This window comes from Oncorhynchus tshawytscha, linkage group LG25 (assembly GCF_018296145.1).
Source record: "Oncorhynchus tshawytscha isolate Ot180627B linkage group LG25, Otsh_v2.0, whole genome shotgun sequence".
In the NCBI taxonomy this organism is placed as follows: Eukaryota; Metazoa; Chordata; class Actinopteri; order Salmoniformes; family Salmonidae; genus Oncorhynchus; species Oncorhynchus tshawytscha.
The window spans coordinates 43598939-43619790 of record NC_056453.1 but is presented as its reverse complement, the minus strand read 5'-3'; the positions used below and the strand labels follow the sequence as shown (position 1 = coordinate 43619790).

Genomic DNA, 20852 nt, shown 5'->3' with positions numbered 1-20852 from the left:
GGTCTAAAGATGAGGTGATTAGCCTATTGGTCTAAAGATGAGGTGACTAGCCGATTGGTCTAAAGATGAGGTGACTAGCCGATTGGTCTAAAGATGATGTGACTAGCCGATTGGTCTAAAGATGATGTGACTAGCCGATTGGTCTAAAGATGATGTGACTAGCCGATTGGTCTAAAGATGATGTCACTAGCCTATTGGTCTAAAGATGATGAGACTAGCCAATTGGTCTAAAGATGATGTGACTAGCCAATTGGTCTAAAGATTATGAGACTAGCCAATTGGTCTAAAGATGATGTGACTAGCCTATTGGTCTAAAGATGATGTGACTAGCCGATTGGTCTAAAGATGATGTGACTAACCGATTGGTCTAAAGATGATGTGACTAGCCGATTGGTCTAAAGATGATGTGACTAGCCGATTGGTCTAAAGATGATGTGACTAGCCGATTGGTCTAAAGATGATGTGACTAGCCGATTGGTCTAAAGATGATGTGACTAGCCGATTGGTCTAAAGATGATGTGACTAGCCGATTGGTCTAAAGATGATGTGACTAGCCGATTGGTCTAAAGATGATGTGACTAGCCGATTGGTCTAAAGATGATGAGACTAGCCAATTGGTCTAAAGATGATGTGACTAGCCAATTGGTCTAAAGATTATGAGACTAGCCAATTGGTCTAAAGATGATGTGACTAGCCTATTGGTCTAAAGATGATGTGACTAGCCGATTGGTCTAAAGATGATGTGACTAACCGATTGGTCTAAAGATGATGTGACTAGCCGATTGGTCTAAAGATGATGTGACTAGCCGATTGGTCTAAAGATGATGTGACTAGCCGATTGGTCTAAAGATGATGTGACTAGCCGATTGGTCTAAAGATGATGTGACTAGCCGATTGGTCTAAAGATCATACATTCATACTTTGATCAAGGAATAAACAGCCAGTCTCTTTATGAAAGGAAAGTTCATATCCAGCACTTGAACTTGAAGAAATCCTGCAGATCCTTGTCTTCCACTGATTTGTCATGGATCCCAGCATACACTCTCTTCAGAAGGCTGCTCATGAACTTCCCTTCGAGGATGTTGATGTATTTCTCAAGGCAACCTTCACATACAAAACACAAATCAAACACGATCTGATGAGGCTGAAGCATTACCCTTAACATTCACTTATATTATTTTTACAATTTTAAGTAGTAAGCCATTTTGAAAGAGAATTCAGTAAGAGATTGTATATATTTTTTAAACGACACACATCCTTCCCTTTAGCTTCTGCCTACTATACATACAGATGTAGGATCTTAATTTGATCACCCTGCTGCAGGAAATTTGCTGCACCCCAGGAAATGCTAACTTGTAGTGTATTCTACTAAGGCTTCTAGAGATACTGTATTAAACTTACACTTTTAAAAATTTCATCCTTGATTTAGCCAAACAAAAAAATGTACGAACCCCTACAAAAATGTTAATTAACTGTAATCCTCACAATAATTCACATTTCCTGTTGTTGCAGGATTATTTTCCTGCTGTGAGAAACTGGTCAAATTAAGATCCATACATGTGCATTTAATTTGTCTTCCAAATGTTCATTTGCATACAGGAAGGAGGGCTCAGTTCAATCTGTATAGCGGAAGATCCGTGTTATAGATTGATTTAAATGTTAAAGGCAATGTTCCTCTATTCACGGTAAACACCGACAAAAATGTCATCTCATCCTGAAATGACCATTTCAACGCAAATCTTCTGCGACACTGCAGAAATACGGATTTAATCCTGCTCTATGGGTTGGGACAGAAAAATGGATCCCGGGCATGCGAGAATATGGGTCACGAATTATGAGAATACATCTATAAAATCGCACACCGTCTTCTTCATTTGGGTCGTTGGAGGAAGATTTTGGGTACGTTTCTCATTTTTCAAGGACCTCTGTATGATCTAAAAAAAACATTGATGCATACACTTCCAAGACTGTTCTAATGAAAAGATAACTCACCCAGGCCCATGACTTTCCCGTAGGCGATGAGGTTGTGTCTCAGCTCTGGGGTTCTAATGAAAAGATAACTCACCCAGGCCCATTACTTTCCCGTAGGCGATGAGGTTGTGTCCCAGCTCTGGGTGCTCGTAGAGGCCTTGTTTCATCAGGATGCGTACGATCTCTCCGGTGATGAAGGCGTCGTCAAAGTTCTGCTCTGAGACGGGCTTCAGGGGGAACCGACAGTACACCTCTACAGCAGCCAGGGGGTCGGACTGCCCCAGCATCTCTGCCAGCTCAATGTACGCATCGTGGACCTGTTGATCAATCACATTGTATCTGAAAGGTGTTTACCACTATTCTAGACACAACCTGGACTTGGATAAACATAATCTAGACATAACCTGGATTTAGTTAAACATAATCTAGACATAACCTGGACTTAGATAAACATAATCTAGACATAACCTGGATTTAGATAAACATAACCTGGATTTAGATAAACATAATCTAGACATAACCTGGACTTGGATAAACATAATCTAGACATAACCTGGACTTGGATAAACATAATCTAGACATAACCTGGACTTGGATAAACATAATCTAGACATAACCTGGACTTGGATAAACATAATCTAGACATAACCTGGATTTAGATAAACATAATCTAGACATAACCTGGACTTAGATAAACATAATCTAGACATAACCTGGATTTAGATAAACATAATCTAGACATAACCTGGACTTAGATAAACATAATCTAGACATAACCTGGACTTAGATAAACATAATCTAGACATAACCTGGATTTAGATAAACATAATCTAGACATAACCTGGACTTAGATAAACATAATCTAGACATAACCTGGACTTAGATAAACATAATCTAGACATAACCTGGACTTAGATAAACATAATCTAGACATAACCTGGACTTAGATAAACATAATCTAGACATAACCTGGACTTAGATAAACATAATCTAGACATAACCTGGATTTAGATAAACATAATCTAGACATAACCTGGACTTAGATAAACATAATCTAGACATAACCTGGATTTAGATAAACATAATCTAGACATAACCTGGATTTAGATAACACCCAGGAGAAAACACAGCTGGGGAGCACAGGAAGAACACTCCAAACTGACCAATCATTGGATGGAGCCAACAATAACAGGAAGACCACTCCAAACTGACCAATCATTGGATGGAGCCAACAATAACAGGAAGACCACTCCAAACTGACCAATCATTGGATGGAGCCAACAATAACAGGAACAGCTGTACTAACTGTATAATAACTGATAGTAATATGTGACCTCTGGTGCCATGGTGATGACCTCCTGGTAGAGCTGGTGTGCCTGGTCGTGGCTGTCTGCGGAGCGGGAGAGGGCGCGGGCCAAGCCGAGGCGAGGGGCATGGGATCGACGGTTCAACAGAGCTTTGGGGTGAACATTGCTACTCTCTGCCACAGCTGACTCTGGAGTCATACAGACACAACCCACAGACAGAGCAATTGGTTCTAAATGGAGCAATACTAAGTAGCCCACACACAGAAAATGACACAATCAATGAAATGAATAGTGGGCTAAACCCAACAGCGCTCCTCAGTGTTACTAGGCCAAAGACAGGATACCCTTGAGTATAATTCCTACCCTGGTTGGTAGCCTACCTTCTGTGGGCACAGGTTTGGCTGGGCTTGGGGAGCAGTCTGGTTTAGACTTGCTGGGGGAGATGAGCTGGGTCTTGGAGCTGCTGGGCTTGGCAGGGCCAGGAGTTTTGGCTGCTCCAACTTGCCCCCTGCTGAGTACAAACAGACACTACTTGGATCAGGGTTGGGCTCAGTTTCCATTTCAATTAAAAGAATTCAGACTGGAATTTCAGTATACTTCCTGAATTGACTGAATTTAAATATAATTTTACTCAACCCTGACTGGGAAAACTAATGATAGATAAAACACACGTGTCCAAAACCATGTCGTTCGCATTCCTTCTAAATACCTCTCTCATTAGGCCGTGTTCTACATGAAATACTGAGTCTTAAAAGCAGGCAGAAGAAGGAGTTTACAGGCAGGGGAGGTGCATCTGCAGCAACAGAAATCAGCGACTGCGTAACATTTATGTTCTCCAACACGTCTACAGTCTATCTGACTGACCTGGATGGAGACACGGTGGCTGGAAGGGCAGTAGAGGGGGTGTGTTTGGCTGGAGAGGCAGTAGAGGGAGTGTTTTTGGCTGGAGGGGCAGTAGAGGGGGTGTTTTTGGCTGGAGGGGCAGTAGAAGGGGTGTTTTTGGCTGGAGGGGCAGTCTTGCCTCCTCTCGTGGGGGTCTTGGCTGCAGCCGCAGTACCCCCTCTAGCAGGACCTCCCATGCCACGCCCACATCCTCTCCCGGCAGCCACTGCAGTGTCAGGAGGCCCAGAGCCACCCCCACCCGCTCCCTGGCTGGCTGTCCCCTTGACTGCCTTCTCCTTGTCTGCTGCCAGCCTGTCCTGCCACCACTGCTGCTCTGAGGGAGGGGGAGGGATGGCACAAGGCTCAGTTGCATATATCAACGTGAGCACACACACACTTCATTAATATCCCCAACCCCCCCCACCCCCACACACACCCTTCTAATACCCCCCACCACCACACACACACACTTCATTAATATCCCCAAACACACACACACACACACACACACACACACACACACACACACACACACACACACACTTCATTAATATCCCCAAACACACACACACACACACTTCATCTTCATTAATATCCCCAAACACACACACACACACACACTTCATTAATATCCCCAAACACACACACTTCATTAATATCCCCCCCACACACACACACACACACGCACACACGCACACACACACACACACACACACACACACACACACACACACACACACACACACACACTTCATGAATATCCCCCCCCATACAGTCTTCTATCATTACACACAAAAGCATGTACACACACACACACACACACACACACTATTTCTCTTACTGGTGAGCTGTGTGGGTGGCTCTCCGCTCTGAGGCTTGTCCTCCAGTTCGATGCTTGCCTGGAAGCTGAGGCAGGCGTTGGCAATGGCTCCTTCTAACCTCTGGGAGCCGTGGTCGTTGTCACACTGAGCCAGCTGGGCCAGCCCCAGGAGACACAGCGCGTGGCTGTCACGAGGAGTTGTTACCACGGCAACCTGGCAGACCTGGACACCCCCGATGGGAGTTTGTTTTGTTTGTTTTGTATGCAACACACCAACGATCACAGTCAATCAAAAGATCAGGATCAAAGTGACTTGACGAGCGAGGGGAAAATCTGAGACGACACCACACAGATCCAGGATCAGATGACACTACCCTCAATCTTATTATGGGGATGGAAGAATATCTGATGCTGTATCAGTAGGTAGGACAGCGTTTCCCAAACCATGTCCTGAAGACCCCAGGGGGTATTTCCTTTTTTAACGCGAGCACAACAGCTGATTCATATAGTCAAAGCTTGATAAGTAGATTATAGATGATTTAATTCAGCACTTGTACTCCTTGGGGTTCCCTTGGACTGAGTTTCAGAAACACTGGGTTAGGGTCAACTTCAACACCCTGACCTTGACTACCTGAAATTTTGACCTTTGACCCTAGATGTCATTTCTTTTACCTCCTCTTTCATAAGAGCCCATAAGTTTTGTATGGAACATTTTGTGGTCCCCCTTAACCAAAGCTTTGCCTCTCTAATTCATTTTTGGTCGTAGGCAATTTTTTTAAATACAGTCTCACCTTCTCTTGCATGTCCATCAGCTCCCTGCAGGCGGGGATGGAGGTGAGGCGGATCAGACCTGTGAGAGCCTGACACCTCTTGGCCACCCAGGCCTGTCTCTCTGTCTCTCCCTGTTTGCCCTGACCCTGAGTCAACCCAGCAGCCTTCTTTTGCTGAATGAGGCTCTGGAGGAGGGCAAAGTGGGCATCTAGCAACACCCACTCCAGCTGCTGGGCCACCTCGTCCCGACACACGCACCGACACACACCGCGGGCTGCCAGCACCACAACACTGTTTTGGGGGTAAAGGAAGATGGGCACACACACACACACATTAAGACAGAGACAGACCAGAATTGTTCCTAGTTTCCTGCATATATACTTAAATTCTGTCCTCAACAGAGGTAGGAGTGTGGATTAAAAAAACAGCCAGTATCTGCTGTGACCATTTGCGTCATGCAGCGCAACACATCTCCTTTGCATAGAGTTTTTTATTTATTTCACCTTTAATTAACCAGGTTAGGCCAGTTGAGAACAAGTTCTCATTTACAACTGTGACCTGGCCAAGATAAAGCAAAGCATTGTGACAAAAACAACGACACAGAGTTACACATGGAATAAACAAACGCACAGTCAAAAACACAATAGAAAAATCCATGTACAGTGTGTACAAATGTAGAAGAGTAGGGAGGTAAGGCAATAAATAGGCCATGGAGGCAAAACAATTACAATTCAGCATTAACACTGGAGTGATAGATGTGCAGATGATGATGTGCAAGTAGAGATACTGGGGTGCAAAAGAGCAAGAGGATAAGTACCAATATGGGGATGAGGTAGTTGGGTGTGCTATTTACAGATTGGCAGTGCACAGGTATAGTGATTGGTGACAGCTGATGCTTAAAGTTAAAGAGGTAGATATAAGACTCCAGCTTCAGAGGCTTTTGCAATTCATTCCAGTCATTGGCAGCAGAGATCTGGAAGGAAAGGCGGCCAAAGGAAGTGTTGGCTTTGGGAATGACCAGTGAAATATACCTGCTGGAGAGCGTGGTACGGGTGGGCGTTGCTATGGTGACCACTGAGCTGAGATAAGCGGTGCTTTACCTAGCATAGACTTATAGATGACCTGGAGCTAGTGGGTTTGGCGATGAATATGTAGTGAGAGTCAGCCAACGAGAGCATACAGGTCGCACTGGTGGGTAATATATGTGGCTTTGGTGACAAAACGGATGGCACTGTGATAGACAAGTTGATCAGGCTGTTGATTGTGGCCTGTGGAATGTTGTCCCACTTCTCTCCAATGGCTGTGAGAAGTTGCTGGATATTGGCGGGAACTGGAACATGCTGTCGTACACATCAATCCAGAGCGTTCCAAACATGCTTAATGGGTGACATGTCCGGTGAGTATGCAGGCCATGGAATAACTGGGTGATTTTCAGCTTCCAGGAATTGTGTACAGATCCTTGCGACATGGGGCCGCGCATCATCATGCTGAAACATGAGGTGATGGCGACGGATGAATGGTACGACAATAGGCCTCAGGATCTCTTCACAGCATCTCTGTGCATTCAAATTGCCATTGATAAAATGCAATTGTGCTTGTTGTCCGTAACTTATGCCTGCCCATACCATAACCCCACCTCCACCATGGGGCACTCTGTTCACAACGTTGACATCAGCAAAACACTCCACCACACAACTCCATACACGCTGTCTGTCATCTGCACGGAACAGTTGAAACCTGGATTAATCCGTGAAGAGCACACTTCTCCAGCGTGCCAGTGGCCATAGAAGATGAGCATTTGCCCATTGAAGTCGGTTACGACGCCGAACTGCAGTCAGGTCAAGAGCCTGGTGAGGACGACAAGCCTGCAGATGAGCTTCCCTGAGACAGTTTCTGACAGTTTGTGGAGAAATTCTTCAGTTGTGCAAACCCACAGTTTCCTCAGCTGTCTGGGTGGCTGGTCTCAGACGATCCCACAGGAGAAGAAGCTGAATGTGGAGGTCCTGGGTTGGCGTGGTTACACATGGTCTGCTGTTGTGAGGCCGGATGGACGTGCTGCCAAATTCTCTAAAACGAGGTGGTTTATGGTAGAGAAATGAACATTAAATTATTTGGCAACAGCTCTGGTGGACATTACTGCAGTCACCATGCCAATTGCAAGCTCCCTCAAAACATGAGACATCTGTGTTATTGTGTTGTGTGACACAAATGCACATTTTAGAGTGGCCTTTTAGTATCCCCAGCACAAGGTCCACCTATGTATTGATCATGCTGTTTTATCAGCTTCTTGATATGCCACACCTGTCAGGTGGATGGATTATCTTGGCAAATAAGAAATGTTCACTAACAGGGATGTAAACAAATTTATGCACAAAATTTGAGAGAAATAAGCTTTTTTTTGTGTGCAAATGAAATATTTCTGGATAAAAAAATTTAAAAAATAGCTCATGAAGCATGGGACCAACACTTGCGTTTTCTATTTTAGTTCAGTGTACATACATAGAGACTTGGTAAGACAGAACAAAGAGATTTGAACCAGACAAGAAACATAAAACTCACGTGTGATAGACCTGCTCTGAACTCATTGGCTTCTGAGAGAGAGTGTTCTTCTGTTGGAGGGCACCTAGGGTGAGGCAGCCACGCAGGAACTGTGTTCTCACACTGGACAGAGGGTCTGTCACGCTCGGCTCCAAACCACTGAGGTCACATAACGGCATGAAAAAAAAGGGGACGTTTAGCTTACAGAGAAACACTGACTGCACATCATGTAGAAGTGTACTTAAGGAAGTCTGGAAATCAAGATACTCTCTCTTGATCCTGATCTCTGTCTTGCACACACACACACACACACACACACACACACACACACACACACACACACACACACACCTGTAGTTGTTCTCCATGTTGCAGGACTGTGCTATAACATGCTCCAGGCCTTGTTGTAAAAACAGGGCTGCCTCCTTCTCCACAGCCTCTGAGGCTTCCTCCTGTAGCAGTAGAGCCAGACCTGTGAAGAACCTGCCCACACACACACACACACACACACACACACACACACACACACACACACACACGTTCATGAGTTGCCTACCCCTGGCATTGTGACCAATAGGGCCGACCCAGGTCTCCTGCATGCTACAGATTTGTCGTAGCCCGCTGAGCTAAAGCCAAGGACTTAGCTTGAGGAGTTAAAGCAAGTCTGGTTCCCAGAAGCAACTGCGTTAAACATACTACAGCGTGTGCTGACCTAAGTGCTGGCTGTGAGGGCCGCAGGGCCAGTCCGGTCTGCAGGTGCTGCAGTGCCTCCTTGTTCCTCTTCTGCAGCAGCAGCATACGCCCCACGTGGAGGTTGTACTCCCAGAAGTCCTGGTTCAGCGACCAGGCATCCAGGTACTTCAGAAGGGCCCGGTGGATACAGCTCTCTTCGTCCCCCACGCCCGCACTGCCATCCTGAGGTACAAGGGGAGGAACGTCAAAACCCCCTAGTCTGGGTCTGCACCAGCAGCGCTCAAACTTAGTCTTGAACTAACGGATCATTCTGATCTATAATGCATTTGAATGGGGCTGTTCTTCCGGGAGCCAGTCAGGTCGAGTGATCTCTGTGCCAGTCTACTTACTCCAACATCAATGATTGAGAGATCAAAGATGTTCAGAGGCCCTTCACAGGCGGTTAAAATGTCACACATCAACTGGGTCCCACATCCATTGGATGTCTCTCTGACATTATAGCGATATATAGATTCATCTCATTGGTCCCTACCTAGTCCCTGAAACTAGAATACCTAGTCCCTAGTCCCTGACACTAGAATACCTAGTCCCTAGTCCCTGACACTAGAATACTTAGTCCCTAGTCCCTGACACTAGAATACCTAGTCCCTGACACTAGAATACCTAGTCCCTGACACTAGAATACCTAGTCCCTAGTCCCTGACACTAGAATACCTAGTCCCTGACACTAGAATACCTAGTCCCTAGTCCCTGATAATAGAATACCTAGTCCCTAGTCCCTGACACTAGAATACCTAGTCCCTGGTCCCTGACACTAGAACACCTAGTCCCTAGTCCCTGACACTAGAATACCTAGTCCCTAGTCCCTAATACTAGAATACCTAGTCCCTGACACTAGAATACCTAGTCCCTGATACTAGAATACCAAGTCCCTGACACTACAATACCTAGTCCCTGACACTAGAATACCTAGTTCCTAGTCCCGGAAACTAGAATACCTAGTCCCTAGTCCCTGACACTAGAATACCTAGTCCCTAGTCCCTGACACTAGAATACCTAGTCCCTAGTCCCTGACACTAGAATACCTAGTCCCTGACACTAGAATACCTAGTCCCTAGTCCCTGACACTAGAATACCTAGTCCCTGACACTAGAATGCCTAGTCCCTGACACTAGAATGCCTAGTCCCTGACACTAGAATACCTAGTCCCTAGTCCCTGACATTAGCATACCTAGTCCATGACACTAGAATGCCTAGTCCCTGACACTAGAATACCTAGTCCCTAGTCCCTGATACTAGAATACCTAGTCCCTGACACTAGAATACCTAGTCCCTGACACTAGAATGCCTAGTCCCTGATACTAGAATGCCTAGTCCCTGATACTAGAATACCTAGTCCCTGACACTAGAATGCCTAGTCCCTGACACTAGAATGCCTAGTCCCTGACACTAGAATACCTAGTCCCTAGTCCCTGATACTAGAATACCTAGTCCCTGACACTAGAATACCTAGTCCCTGACACTAGAATACCTAGTCCCTAGTCCCTGACACTAGCATACCTAGTCCCTGACACTAGAATACCTAGTCCCTGGGGCTGCTGAAAAAGTTTGGATACCACTTTCTCAATATATATCTTTGTAATTGTATGTTTGTACCTTGCCTGCCTTCTTGGAGAGGAAGATGAACAGGGTCTGAATGTAGTCTGCTTTGCCTGACTGGCCCTGATCTTTCAGCTGGTGGTACTCTGTGTCCAGGGCCTGGAGCTGGTTCTCCATGGTAGGCGTGCCAGGGAAGCCATGCAGCTTACACACAGCCAGGATGTCATCCTGACGCGCCGTGGACTTGGCACTGCTCAGGTCCTCAACGTCCCCATCAGACTGGAGGAGGAAGAAGAAGAAGAAGAAGAAAATGAGTCATACACATATGATGATGAAGAAGAAGAAGAAGAAAATGAGTCATACACATATGATGAAGAAGAAGAAGAAGAAAATGAGTCATACACATATGATGAAGAAGAAGAAGAAGAAAGAAAATGAGTCATACACATATGATGATGAAGAAGAAGAAGAAGAAAATGAGTCATACACATATGATGATGATGAAGAAGAAGAAGAAGAAGAAGAAGAAGAAAATGAGTCATACACATATGATGATGAAGAAGAAGAAGAAAATGAGTCATACACATATGATGATGAAGAAGAAGAAGAAGAAAATGAGTCATACACATATGATGATGAAGAAGAAGAAGAAGAAAATGAGTCATACACATATGATGATGATGAAGAAGAAGAAGAAGAAGAAGAAAATGAGTCATACACATATGATGATGATGAAGAAGAAGAAGAAGAAAATGAGTCATACACATATGATGAAGAAGAAGAAGAAGAAAATGAGTCATACACATATGATGAAGAAGAAGAAGAAGAAGAAGAAAATGAGTCATACACAGATGATGATGAAGAAGAAGAAGAAGAAAATGAGTCATACACATATGATGAAGAAGAAGGAGAAGAAGAAGAAAATGAGTCATACACATATTCAAATTGGTCATGTTCTGGAGTGAAGGGTGTGTTACACAGGAACAGGGTTTGGTATGTTATTTTCTACATGTAAACCATTACAGTTACTAGTTACTTGTCCAAAATAGTAATCAGTAACCTAACGTTTGGATTAATTAAACTCAGTAGTGTAATCTGATTACTTTCAGTCAGAGGCAACCCGTTATTCAGGGCAGGCAGGGCAGAGCCTGTTTCGAGCCCCACATTTTTGGGGGGGGGCTTACCTATTTTGCATGTTATTTTGGCATCAATACGTGTCACATATCAGTTTGGAAACAATGTAAAAAATATATATATATATATATGTAATTGAGTTAATGAAGCCACATACAAACATGGTCTCTTTTTTGTTTTCTTGAGTAACGCAACCCCAAAATGCAGGTGTTTCAGTCCAGCTCAGTGCTTTCTGTGGTCGTGGGGCAAGCCAGCAGAAAATACGTAACGTTGTGCCGTGATTGGCTCAGTGTTCTGTCACTCATGGGGAAACAACGTCACCGCTAAGTCTAAGGGTAGAGCTCGAAACTTCTAGCCCCTTGGGTGCTGCCATAGAGTTAGAAGTGCCCATCCAAGAAGGCTCAAGGTCATTGGCCACAGATAAAATGATGTCAATTCACGTTATATCTACAGCAGCTTTGATTGGACTGATCATGTCAACGTCATACGTTCAAAATCTTAGCTAGCAGTCATCATCATGAATCAAGTCGACAATCTACTGGCAAATCCTTTTTAATCATTGTCATATATAGAGAAATAAGGAAGCGAAATTATAGATAGAACGTATCGGTGGTCATCGGCCATTGGACATAAACATTACACAACAAGTTGGAAATCGCAAATTCAACAATAAGTGGTTTGGCCATGCGATAGACTAGCGTCCTGTCCAGGGGGCTGTACATCAAGCTGTTTCACGCTACAGAATTAGGAGATTGGCCCATAGGGCAGGAGCCATTCTGGCTTGGACAAGGCTTCCTTACTTTCCTCCTCAGTCCGTACATCTCTGCTGCATAGTGTTGCTCCTCCAGGGCCAGCCCCAGGAGGAAGTGGAGTCTGGGGTCTCGGGGCTTCAGCTTGATGGCTGAGGCATAATAGACTGCAGCCTGCTCCAGACAGTCCAGAGGAGACTGACCATCCTCATACTGCAGCAGGTCACCTGGGTAGGTCCAGTACACACACACACAGGCACAGGCACACACAAGCACACACACACACAAACACACGATGAGGAAAAGGGTATTCTGTGCCAGCCTCATTTTTACTTTCACTCATGAAAGATCGCCTGCATCTTTTTTGCATGAAATATTAAATGGTTATAAATTGCTTCTGCAAAATCAACCTTTATCTGTCGCTTTACATTGTTGTCAAGCCCTATGCATCCCAGAGGAAAATAAAGAGCTTCTATTTTAACACACATGACGGAAGTATCGCCACGGCTCATTTTTTTTTACAGCCTCTTACACTCTAGAACAATCTAAGCCTCCCTCCCTAACTATGGCTTCATAGCACTGACACACCAAAGGGTCATTCCACCTCAGAAAACACAAGAAAGAGGATTTGGACACCCACCATCTCAGATTGGTCTAAAATTGATTCGTAACCCTGCAATATTACTTCGTTGGAATATAATTTGATCTCTGAGAAATTAAGCTATTTGATTGCATGCAAATTGGCCATTTTAATGTATAGGATTCATATAATAGTGAATAAATATATTACCTAACATTCCAATTGGGGCCAAACTTTTTTTATACCAATTGAGTAAGACATGAGAAATCCAAAGGAATTGTCAAAACCCACTGGGCAAGGATGTCAATTCAATGTCTATTCCACAGTGGTTCAACATAATTGAATTGAAATGACATTGAAACAACGATTGATTGAACCAGTGTGTGCCCAGTCAGAAGCCACCCACGGACCCCCCCTACACCAACAACGAGTACACAGTAAGGAACCCAATATGTAATTTAGTCATTTGAGTAAACTATTCCTTTAGCATCGGGATTCTTAAAGAAAAAAAGAAAACACCTAACAGCACCATCTAGTGGTCAGAACCTGGAAATATCAGGATGTAGGATGAGGTGTAAATCTAACATCACCAAATTCACATTACATAGTATGAAGAAACAATACTCCAAGACATAGGTCCATATTACTTGTCAAGAAAATATATATTTTTTAAACCTTTATTTAACTAGACAAGTCAGTTAAAAGAACAAATTATTATTTTCAATGACAGCCTAGGAACAGTGGGTTAACTGCCAGTTTTTTACCTTGTCAGCTCGGGGATTTGATCTTGCAACCTTTTGGTTACTAGTCCAACGCTCTAACCACTAAGCTACCTGCCGCCCCACTGGTTGTTGGGGTGGGATTGGTGCTGGGCATCCGTGGGTAGCTTTTCAACATTTCTTTGGATTCCTCATGTCTTACTCATTGTTAGAAACAAGTTCGGTCACAATTGGATGTTAGGTAATATATTCATTGACTATTATATGAATCCTATACATTAAAATGGCCAATGTGCGTGCAATCAATTAGCTTAATTTCTTCAAAGATCAAATGACATTTCAACAAAATAATGTTGCAGGAATGCAAATTATATCTATTTCTAACGACAGAAAATGATTTCAGAACAATCCGAGATGGTCGGTGTCATAGCTTGCTGAAATGAAGTGGAATGACCCCAGTGGACTGACCCCAGTGGAATGACCCCAGTGAACTGACCCTAGTGAGACTGACCCCAGTGGAACGACCCCAGTGGACTGACCCCAGTGAGACTGACCCCAGTGGAATGACCCCAGCGAGACTGACCCCAGTGGAATGACCCCAGTAGAATGACCCCAGCGAGACTGATCCCAGTTGAATGACCCCAGTGGACTGACCCCAGTGAGACTGACCCCAGTGGAATGACCCCAGTGAGACTGACCCCAGTGGACTGACCCCAATTGAATGACCCCAGTGAGACTGACCCCAGTGGAATGACCCCAGTGAGACTGACCCCAGTGGACTGACCCAAGTGGAATGACCCCAGTGAGATTGACCCAGTGGAATGACCCCAGTGAGACTCACCCCAATGGAATGACCCCAGTGGAATGACCCCAGTGGAATGACCCCAGCGAGACTGATCCCAGTCAAATGACCCCAGTGGACTGACCCCAGTGAGACTGACCCCAGTGGAATGACCCCAGTGAGACTGACCCCAGTGGACTGACCCCAATGGAATGACCCCAGTGAGACTGACCCCAGTGGAATGACCCCAGTGAGACTGACCCCAGTGGACTGACCCAAGTGGAATGACCCCAGTGAGACTGACCCAGTGGAATGACCCCAGTGAGACTCACCCCAATGGAATGACCCCAGTGGACTGACCCCAGTGGAATGACCCCAGTGGAATGACCCAGGTGGACTGACCCCAGTGAGACTGACCCCAGTGAGACTGACCCCAGTGGAATGACCCCAGTGGAATGACCCCAAGTGGAATGACTCCAGTGGAATGACCCCAATGGAATGACCCCAGTGGAATGACCCCAATGGAATGACCCCAATGGAATGACCCCAAAGCCACACGTTCTAAATGAATAATCAGCACGAAAGAGGAAACTGGTGCTTGTTTCCAAGACTTCTTTGCACTTTGAACTCTGAAAGACTCTTTACGGATCGTCATTCAAGACCATCATGGAAGACTGTTAAAGGTGTCTTTAAACGACGCTAATGCCAACTAGCCTCTCTTCATGTATTTTTTTCAATAAGCAAGGCTAATTTGCTATGCTAACACTAACTAGCCACTCTTTAAAATTGTCTTTGGAATTACATCCCTTTTCCCCGCTGGATTTCTTCCAGGTCGCCGAATCTGTCTGTCACAGAGTCTGTATTACAAGAGCCAGCACACTGTCTACGTTCAACGCATGACCTGGTACAGGCACACCGCTTGTTCACAAGAGTTAAGGATTCGATTTCAGAATGAGGACCAACGAGTCCTCATTCAATTCAGTGAGTAGTCAGGAACAAGTGGACAAAAAAAAAGAAGAAGACAAACAGTGTCCTGCATCATGTCAGGATAGGTCAGGATAGGCCCTTGACGCTAATGCTAACTAGCCTCTCTTCATATATTTTTTTCAATAAGCAAGGCTAATTTGCTATGCTAACACTAATTAGCCACTCTTTGTGTATTTTTCCAATGGGGAAGGCTAATCCGCTATGCTCACAGAGGTTTGGCTTAGCTGCGTTGGATGGAAACTCTTACCGACCTGGTTTGGGCAGACGCTCTCTGTAGAGTTTCAGATTGTCCTGGGCCAGGGAACACAGATTATCGACACTATCCTGTCCTATTGCCTTTTGTAGTCTCTTCTCCCAGTTACGCACCTGTCAAGAAAAAAGGAAATATCCTCACTTATGCAGAATGAATGATGCATCATCAGCAACACAATAGCAGAGGCTCTATCTAATGAGTTGACAAAGGTTTGAACAATCTTAGCAACAACGATGATAGCGAATAGAACAAGATATGAAAACTAGGCGATGCTTTACAATATTTTAGTTCTTTGTAGGACATAAATTATGTAAATACCTTGTATCAGTGAGTAATCCATAAGTAGAGTGTTGCACTGTAATTACATAGCTTTAGTAATTTTAAAAGTCTAAACCTCTATCATAGGTAACCATACAGTATGTAAAGTGTTCTTGTTACCTCCAAAGTGTGTTTGGTTTCTATCTCCAAGCAGGTCGAGGATGCAAAATGCTTCTTGTACCAGTTAGTCTCAGTGACGTCCTGAAAGAAAGGTACATTTAAAGCTGCAATCCACATCAGAGGAAACGGTGCCAGAGGAGAGGAGGAGAGGAGGATGAGGAGGAGAGGATGAGGAGGAGAGGAGAGGATGAGGAGGAGAGGAGAGGACAGGAGGAGGAGCATAGATATCGATGGCTGTGATTTTCAGTCCTCTGCACATACGTGTGCGCACACACACACACGTCAATGTTTCATGCTGACCTTTGGGTCCAGGTCCGTTGAGGGTTTGTGTGGACACTCCAGTGCATGTGACCCCACTTCAGCCAGTTTCACCACACTCTCACATCCTTTTCCAAGAGGTAACAGAGACATGCCATGATTAATGACAAACACACAGTAGATGTGGCTATATCTCTAACTGCTGATTAGCTGATATTGATATGAGCGAAATTTGAACATTACAACATTATTTCAATATAATATAATAATCATATTTGAGAAAGTAATCATCGTTCTGGCTTGTGACCGTGTACCTCGGTATGCAAAGAAGCACTTGACCAACGCAGAAGACATGGTCTTATCCAGGTCGTGTTCCAGAACCTTCCAGCTGTCTCCAAGGGGACACTCGTTTAGCGGGTCGACCTTCGACCTTCTCGCCAGCATGTCAATGTAGGGGGCTGAGAACAGGTGCTGTGGATCACTGCAGAAAACAGTGGCAGAGTCTCAATTGATGAGAAAGAATCCATGCACATTGATAAATAACCTTGCCTGAGACCAGGGCCCATATTCATAAAACGACTCAGAGTATGAGTGCTGATCTAGGATCAGCTTTTTCCTTTCAGATAATATTGAATATTATTTTATAAACAGGGGGGACTTGATCCTAGATCAGCACTACTCTGAGCTTCTGTGTGACTATGGGCCCTGAAGAGTAAGAGATTTGGGTTCGAACCTGGTTGGTCACACATATAGTATAGTACCGTCAAATTGAAATTTGGACCTCGAAGCCAGTTCCACTGCTTTTTTCTTAATTCTTCCCCTCTTATCAGGGACCAATTTAGAGGGTACCACTAATTATCAGGTAGAAGAGAACACCAGCAGTACTCTGGAACTCCAGGGTAGGATTAGAATACCACTGCTATAGTAACTTTACCTCCAGGGTAGGATTAGAATACCCCTGCTACAGTAACTTTATCTCCAGGGTAGGATTAGAATACCCCTGCTATAGTAACTTTACCTCCAGGGTAGGATTAGAATACCCCTGCTACAGTAACTTTACCTCCAGGGTAGGATTAAAATACCCCTGCTATAGTAACTTTACCTCCAGGGTAGGATTAAAATACCCCTGCTATAGTAACTTTATCTCTGGTAGGATTAAAATACCACTGCTATAGTAACTTCACCTCCAGGGTAGGATTAAAATACCCCTGCTATAGTAACTATCTCCAGGGTAGGATTAGAATACCCCTGCTATAGTAACTATCTCCAGGGTAGGATTAGAATACCCCGGCTATAGTAACTTTACCTCCAGGGTAGGATTAGAATACCCCTGCTATAGTAACTTTATCTCCAGGGTAGGATTTAGAATACCCCTGCTATAGTAACTTTACCTACAGGGTAGGATTAGAATACCCCTGCTATAGTAACTTTACCTCCAGGGTAGGATTAGAATACCCCTGCTATAGTAACTTTACCTCCAGGGTAGGATTAGAATACCCCTGCTATAGTAACTTTACCTCCAGGGTAGGATTAGAATACCCCTGCTATAGTCACTCTACCTCTGGTTGATGGATATGGGTCTGTAGAGGGCCGTCAGAGTGACAGGGCACTCATAGGAGACCTGCTCTTTCACATCCCTGAAAGTCACAGCCATGGGAATCTGCTCTCGCATCACCAACACATAGTACATCTGGGAGTGGTTTTGAAAGACATTCTTTAATCCATCAGGAATTACTGAATATTTGATGTATCATTATATCTAAAGTACAAAGATTTAGCAAAAGTTTCCATAAAAAAAATGTTGCCAGTACAGTAGCAGTTTGTGTAATTACCTGAGAATTGCTGCCATCTGCTGACAAGACCTTGATACTGACGACAGTTTCTCCAACAGTCAATGGAGAAGGTTGGCAATCACTTTCTTCATTCACTGAAACTTTCATGTTTTTATCAGGAACTTTGGGCAGTATGGTCACCGAATTACAGTAGAAAGGAACTGTGCCTAAATAAAAAGATGACCAGTTTTTTTTTTATAAACAGCACATTATATAAATCATACTTTATTTTCATTTATCTTTTTTTTTAATGCATATCCACTTACTTGAGTAATCATAGATGTTTGCCGAAAATGTAGGTTGTAATTGAACATTTCCTTCAATTGTAAGATCACTCAACTCTGCAGTCCTCGCAGACAGTTTGGTGACCTCAATGCAGTATTTTTTGGAGGTGCCATCCTCGGCTCCCACCTCTATTTCAACCAAATTCAATCCATCATTCAGTTTGATGGACTTTGAGCCATCACCACAACGCTGAAAATGTCAAATGTATTGATTTGGAAGAGCATGAAGAACAAATTATGTGCCTAGTACACAGTGTAGGATATCTTATAGTATTTAAATATATATATATATATTCGCATCCAAACGTTACTTGGTTGAAACTTACGATTTTATAATTGGCTCCGCAGTCACTTGTGAGCAGGTCCAATGTAACCTGGTCGACATCGCTTGCAACAGTAACTTTATAAGTTGTTACATCTGCTTTGAACGCAGGCTGCAACGTCTGTCCCGAAATTGCAAGCTTCTCCAAATCACAATTGTCCATTTTAGCTTTTCTTTTTACAGCTTTTTGAAACTGTTTTTATTCTAGGATTTCTGTAAACAGTCGTATTTACACTGACGGACTGACATTTCCGTGTCTGTATGTAACCTTGGAAACAAGCTCGTTTTGTTCTCTGTTCAAATACGGAACGCCTTTTGCGTGTCTGAAAAATATATACCTTGACGCGTTCCGTACTCAAATGCCATTAAAAGCCTGATAAGTCCTGTTCATGATGCCATTGGCACCTACATGAATCACATTATTCTAACTTTACTGTTAAAATAGCAGGTACATTTGTGTCTTTTTGTCGAGAGCAAAACATTTTTCAATCAAAAATAATTGTTCTGAAACCAAAAACGAGGCCTTAAAGTAAAAAAACAAAAATCGCAATCTAATACTTTGTAATAGAATGAAAAACTTTATGTATTTTGAAAAATGTATTTGAATTTTTTTTTTGAAATGTTTTATTCCGCTATCAACCACCCTTCATTTTGGCTAGACTGTCCCCTTTGCTTGCAGTGTTAATTTTTTTTTTCGCTTTTGAAACTGTTTTGTTCTTCGTTTGCACTTTTGATCCACAGCTGTGCGCAGTCTTCTGTCCAACTTCTACATAGCTAAGTTAGTAGTTAGCGCCTACGATTCAGTGTCGGTTCATAACATTCTACTATATCACATACTGTACATACCGTAGAATGATAAATCACGCAATTATTATTATCAAGCTAACCAAAAGCATTTAGCTACAATTGCCTGTTCTCGCCATTTTCAATTGAATTCATCTAACTTTCTTTCATGGCAACTAGTAAGTAGGTCATGTCCTATTTGTTTCATAGTCGAAACATAGTCGCCTGTATGTACATACATACAGTACTGTACAGAAGTGTAAGGCACATGTACAATTCTGTAAAACACAGACGTTTTTAAATGTAAAAAAACAAAAATACTATGAAGGAACGTTTTCTTATTTCAGCTTCTCTTGTATCAGGGGAGAACTGCACCTAAAGAGGCTGGAGACTCATAGCTAATCGAGGAGCATGTATATGTCCTGACCAAAAGATGAGGAGTCAGTGGTCGGGTTCTCAGTAGACAAGGGGGCGTGGGATGTCAGGAACAATGACCCCATTGTTAGTGTTTCCAGATGATCCTCCTGATGAATCAGGTTCTCCACCTGCTGAATCTGGAATGATCAAAAGAAACAAATCTGTGTTAGTGACGATAAATTTAAAGGAAAATCTATCACGCCACTCACAGATCACACAGACACATACCTCTGCATAGTGTGGCTCAGACACAGGCGTGTGGAGCATTCCAACATGCCACAGCTGGTGAGGTGTCAGGTTCGCCCTCTATACTTAAAGGGTGATTATTCCAACTCTCTGTGAAATGCTGTAGATCTATTCCCTAGTGCACTACTTTAGATCAGAGCCCTATGGCACCCTATTCCCTACATAGTGCACTACTTTAGATCAGAGCCCTATGGCACCCTATACATAGTGCACTACTTTAGATCAGAGCCCTATGGCATCCTATTTCCTATATAGTACACTACTTTAGACCAGAGTCCTATGGCACCCTATTCCCTATACATAGTGCACTACTTTAGATCAGAGCCCTATGGCACCCTATTTCCTATATAGTACACTACTTTAGACCAGAGTCCTATGGCACCCTATTCCCTATACATAGTGCACTACTTTAGACCAGAGTCCTATGGCACCCTATTCCCTATACATAGTGCACTACTTTAGATCAGAGTCCTATGGCACCCTATTCC

At 43.7% G+C, this 20852-nt stretch overlaps 1 protein-coding gene across 1 annotated transcript; it reads right to left on the bottom strand.

Annotated features, from left to right (window-relative positions):
* Positions 1-674: 674 nt before the first annotated feature.
* Positions 675-19159, bottom strand: LOC112223942. The gene is made up of 20 exons (XM_042305769.1): positions 18923-19159; positions 18579-18786; positions 18313-18479; positions 18040-18170; positions 16795-16961; positions 16523-16608; positions 16223-16303; positions 15783-15897; positions 12516-12691; positions 10639-10860; positions 9002-9204; positions 8641-8772; positions 8311-8448; positions 5772-6042; positions 5002-5203; positions 4143-4494; positions 3659-3789; positions 3306-3466; positions 2066-2288; positions 675-1104 (listed from the first exon to the last, which is right to left on the bottom strand). Exons 1-20 carry the CDS (start codon positions 19079-19081, stop codon positions 965-967), a joined length of 3465 nt encoding a protein of 1154 aa, XP_042161703.1. The 5' UTR covers positions 19082-19159; the 3' UTR covers positions 675-964.
* Positions 19160-20852: the final 1693 nt, after the last annotated feature.

Coding starts and splice junctions, on each gene's coding strand:
- LOC112223942 (XM_042305769.1), bottom strand. CDS start 19,081: ATGGACAATTGTGATTTGGAGAAGCTTGCAATTTCGGGACAGACGTTG. Junction 15,898..16,222: donor AAACCAAACACACTTTGGAG/GTAACAAGAACA, acceptor TTTTCTTGACAG/GTGCGTAACTGGGAGAAGAG. Junction 8,773..9,001: donor CCCTCACAGCCAGCACTTAG/GTCAGCACACGC, acceptor GTGTGTGGGCAG/GTTCTTCACAGGTCTGGCTC.